General features: G+C 29.9%; 1 protein-coding gene across 1 annotated transcript; it reads left to right on the top strand.

Moving 5' to 3' along the window:
* The first annotated feature begins 2,124 nt into the window (after nt 1–2,124).
* On the top strand, nt 2,125–3,483 carry LOC106350879 (ethylene-responsive transcription factor ERF014). The gene has a single exon (XM_013790717.3). It carries the CDS (start codon nt 2,649–2,651, stop codon nt 3,270–3,272), a length of 624 nt encoding a protein of 207 aa, XP_013646171.2. The 5' UTR covers nt 2,125–2,648; the 3' UTR covers nt 3,273–3,483.
* The last annotated feature ends 1,733 nt before the right edge of the window (nt 3,484–5,216 follow it).

Genomic DNA, 5,216 nt, shown 5'->3' with positions numbered 1-5,216 from the left:
ATTCCAATTTAATATTTTTATTGAATATTTTTATTTTTGTATTTATATTGTTTTCAAAAAAAAAAAATTATCTTTCCGCAACCGCAAAAGTTGTATTGAACCAGCTTTTGAATTTATGAGGTTTAGAGCGGTTTGAGTGATTGTTGCAAAACGCCAACAACCGCTACCAACCGCAAAAGCTGCGTTTTTAATCTGGTGCCGTTGTAGTCATACCAACTCTGATTTTTTTAATCTGGTGCCGTTGTAGTCAACACAAAAACAATTAGGTATATGTTTTGATTAATAACAGTGTTTATCGGAAAATAGCAGAAAAATAACTAAGATACAGTAAATGTAATATTTTCATTATAAAAATTAGATAAAAGAACATCTTATAATATTTATATACTATTTAAAAGAACATATAAAATTGTGAAATGATTTTTATATAATTGGGTAAATTTTACAGATAGCAGAATATAAACTAGATAAAAGAACATTTTATAATATTTTATATACTATTTAATTTATTATAAAAACAACAATGAAAAACAAACTGTGTCATGTGGTGAGAAAAATACAGTAAATGTAATATTTTCATTAAAAAGACTTTATAAGATAAATACAAACACTGACGTTTACATAACTACTAACAAATTTTTGTACTTTTATAGTAATTTAATTTTTGTTGGTTGTTCTATTACGGTCAATCCATGTCTCACTTCTATTAAGAATGATATAATTTTTTTTTTAAACTACTAACAAATACTGCATTAAGGGCCTGACTGGTTCAACCGCAGCGGTTGCGGTTGCGGAAGTTTGCGGATGCGGGTGGTTGCGGTTTCTACCGGTTTTAAGAGATTTGTACGACTGGTTCTGCGGTTAGAAATTGGTACGTTTGCGGAATACTTATGACTGGTTAACTACCAAATGCAACAGCGATTAAATAATAAATTAACAATATTTACATTTTATACAATTATAAAAATATCAAAAATGATAATATTATAATAAATATAAAAGTTATATTTAGAAAGTTATAGTTTAAATTTTTTTTAAATTATAGAAAATATTTTTATTTGAAAGTTTTATAATATTAAAATATAATAGATATATTTTAGCATTTTTATAATTCCAATTTATTTTTTATTGAATATTTTTATTTTTGTATTTATATTGTTTTGGGAAAAAAAGAAATTTTTTTTATCCTTCCGCAACCGTCCGCAACCGCAAACGCTAGCTGGAACCAGCTTTTGAATTTATAAGGTTCAGAGCGATTTGGAGCGGTTTGGAGCGGTTTGAGCGATTGTTGCAAACCGCTACCAACCGCTACCAACCGCAAAAGCTGCGTTTGCGGGTGGTAGCGGGAAAACCAGTCATACCCAAGTTTTTCTTAAGAGGAGTACTAATTAAAGTATATACAAAACGGAAGTATAAACGCAAACATAAATAAACAATTGGAGTTATGCTTACTTTGCCTGCACTTTCCTCTACATTTTCCAACGAACAAATCAGTTGATTCGTTACTTGGTATCTGGAAAAAAACTCACCTGTTTCATTATAAAAACAAAATGAGAGGAGCCTGGCAGAACGTGAACACGAATAGCTTAGTTTAATGTTTTTAATTACTCGATACGTCTCTTAAATTCTAGTGCCGACTAATTTTATTTTAACTGCACACTGGTTTTGTAGAAAAAGAGTGCGTATTATTCTAAGGTTTGATGATTTACTATACATTTTATTGTAAATTCTAGTACCTTATTGAATTGTTTAGCTTACAGCACTGCAGTTTGATAAAGGAATCTGACAAATCAACTTAATTAATTTAGTAAAAGATATTTTTAACAGAGAGAATTTACGTGTGGGAGAAGGGGACACAAGGAAGTAGTTCACGCGGTTTTAAAAGCCCATTAAAGACAGAGATGCACCAGCTGTTTTCTCCTCTTGATAATAAACATGACTTCAGCTACTTTGACGTTCAAGATTCTTAATTTTGTTTATAAATTTATAATTTATTATCATGTGATTTTCTAGCATCTTATTTATCGAAATAATTAGGTTTATAACTTTGTATTTTGTTTGTACTTGGAAAATCACATGCTCTTAGCTCCGAGAAGTTGCCTCTCAAAATAGAATCCAATGTATCTAGCTCCTATTATGTTTTGCAAAATTATATGTCGTTTCTTGAAATAGATAATTAGTTTTGTTTATATTGAGTGTTGATTTTGTGTAATTTTGTTTTACAGTGTTCGCAAATTTGACATAGTCAGACTGAGAAGTAGTAACTTAATTAGTGGTAAACAATAGCGTAACTAGAGAATTTTAATGGTCAATCAATAAATAAATATGCATTACTGAAAAATGAGATTCTCTTAATAGTGATATGTGATTGGGTGTTGCATATGGGATTCTGATTTAGGTTAAATCCTTCTATTAAATATATTGTAAAACACCTGTCTATCACTATTATTTAAAGAAAAAGTACTCATTTCTATGTGTGTGCAGTGTGCCCCATGCTACTTTCTTTGACTATGTTCATAGTATATTTTATTATTCTCTTATTACTAGTTTTGTTCTTCATATATCATCTATAAATAGAGACGAACTATTCTTCTCTCCCAACTTCCTCCTCAATTTACAATACCCTTTAAGTTAGTAACTTACTATCAATGGTGAAAGCTCTTCAAAATAGGACAAAGCGAATGTCTTCTCCATCATCATCTTCATCTTCATTATCAACATCATCATCCACAAGCAAGAGTAACCTGGCCAAGAAGTACAAAGGAGTGAGAATGAGAAGTTGGGGTTCATGGGTTTCAGAGATCAGAGCTCCTAATCAAAAGACAAGGATTTGGCTCGGTTCTTACTCAACCGCTGAAGCCGCTGCTCGAGCCTACGATGCTGCGCTTCTCTGTCTCAAAGGATCTTCGGCTAGTAATCTCAACTTCCCAGAGATCTCATCTTCTCTCTATAATACCAACAATGGTGACAACAAAAACAATATTAACATGTCTCCTAAGTACATACAGAGAGTGGCTGCTGCTGCAGCTAACGCAGATCCTTCTTCCTCATCTGTCTCTACTTCATCTCCGTTGCTTTCTTCATCTCCATCTGAAGATCTCTATGATGTCGTCTCCATGTCTCAGTATGACCAACAAGCAGTCTCCTTGTCTGAATCATCATGGTACAACTGCTTTGATGGTGATGATCAGTTCATGTTGCCGTATTTGACAACACCACTTGCTGATGATTTCTATGAGGAAGGAGATATCAGATTATGGAATTTTTGTTGATTCTTCTTTAACTATATGATCATACCTTATTTTTCTACAGTCATCAAAAACGAAAGATTATTTGTTTCAATATATATCAGTTATGTAACTGATACATTGTGTTATATCATTTTTTTTTCTTTATCGATTCTCACTCCTGAATATGTGCTATGTTGTAGAGAAAATATATGTGGAGATCATTGTACCAAAATAAAAGTTAGTTTTAAAAGTATATAGCAGTGATTAAGTAGAATTAACTGAGTTTGAAAGAATTCATTTCAAGGCATAAGTAACAGATTCTGAACAATTTCACAAGCTTTGATGAAGCTATTGATTCATTTGTCTAATTTTTATGTTTTAGTTTTTAAGAAATACAAATATATTTGGTAGAAACCGGTTCCTCTAAATTCTATGAACCTTTTGAATTATAATTGAACCTAAACCAGTGTAGATTCGAGTATGAGTAGGAGCTCACACTAACATGGATAAAGTCTTGGGGCGCAACGTCTTCGTTGTGTTCTGTGACATAATTTCTTTAAATTCCATGAACTTTAATCATTATACATAAAAAGCAAGTCGAATAATTTTTTTTAACTAATAAACATAATAAAACCCAAGCCATTTAATACCATATAAATAAAGTTTATTTCAAAAGAAAATCTAACGAAAAACTTGACTACATATTCTACTATTTCTATATCACTATGTAACGATAACACTATATTTGGATACAAAAAAATAAAAGAAAATAATTATTAACATGACTTATTTTGAATAAACTTGGGAAGAAAAATATCTAATAAGAGGTTCGTTGCATGCTATATGAAGGAAAATAATATACTTTCGTTCATCAAGATGATGATATACTTTTAAATTTATAATGAAATTTACATTATCAAATCTATCATATTATAATGATCAGTAATATTGACGTGTGTGTGTGTATATATATATATATACTATATATATATATAAATAAACAAAATAAAAATATCTTTAAATATCAGCTTAAACACACATAATTGGTTCTTTAGTGGAATTTTAATTAAATTATTTTCAAATACAGTTATTACAGATAGGGGTGTCAATTTGGGCTGGCCCGGCCGACCTGGCCCAAACCCGATAAACCTGTAAATATTTGAGCCCAGCTCGGCTCGGCCTGAAAATATTTTGGACCTAGAATTTAAAGTCCGGTCCGGTCCTTATAGAGCTATAGCGCTTTTCGAGCTTTTATTGGCTTTTCAAAAAATAATTTGTCATTGTCACTTCCACAGTTTTAATACATGCTAATTTTCATTAAAAATAGTTTTATTTTAAAAATATATATATAATGTGAGTTTAAAATTTTCTTCTTTATCATAAATGATTTATTTTTTCGTATGTTTTAAGAACATATTATAAACAAACAAAATTTAATAAGATTTAAAATTATCAAATATCAATTAAAACTAAACATATAAAGAGAAAAAAAAATTATGATAAACATGGTCAAACATTTCATACTTTGTATTTTGAAAAACTAAAAACTAAAAATTATGATAAACATGGTCAAACATTTCATACATAACCCACCAAACTGAATTACATGTATTTAATCGAATTAGAAAAATTTTAAACTGAATTAACAGTAAGAATGTTTACAAATACTTAACCAAATAACACTAAAATTTAATGGAAACTCAATTTCCTTCCAATTCAGTCCAACTTCTAGATTCAATACCCCTATCTTAGTTTAGTTTTGAAGTAGGAGCTTACAATCATGTTAATAGGTTAACAACAATAAAGCATGATAGTGTTGTTGATTAAATATTGTGAAACTTAAAATGTAATGTTAACTTGTTACTTCAGATTTCATATTATTAACATAATGTACGAATGGTGGAATTTTTGGCGTTAAATGGAAGGTGGCAGACCACCTCAAGCTTTGTTTGTTCTATTCTGATTTAGTTATCCAAACCACCTCAA

The sequence above is a fragment of the Brassica napus genome, chromosome A10 (genome assembly GCF_020379485.1).
Source record: "Brassica napus cultivar Da-Ae chromosome A10, Da-Ae, whole genome shotgun sequence".
NCBI lineage: Eukaryota > Viridiplantae > Streptophyta > Magnoliopsida > Brassicales > Brassicaceae > Brassica > Brassica napus.
The sequence above is the reverse complement of the archived record's forward strand: the minus strand, read 5'-3'. Positions and strand labels throughout refer to the sequence as shown.

What these genes read in the sequence shown, in the direction of transcription:
- LOC106350879 (XM_013790717.3), top strand. Translation starts at nt 2,649, where the DNA reads ATGGTGAAAGCTCTTCAAAATAGGACAAAGCGAATGTCTTCTCCATCA.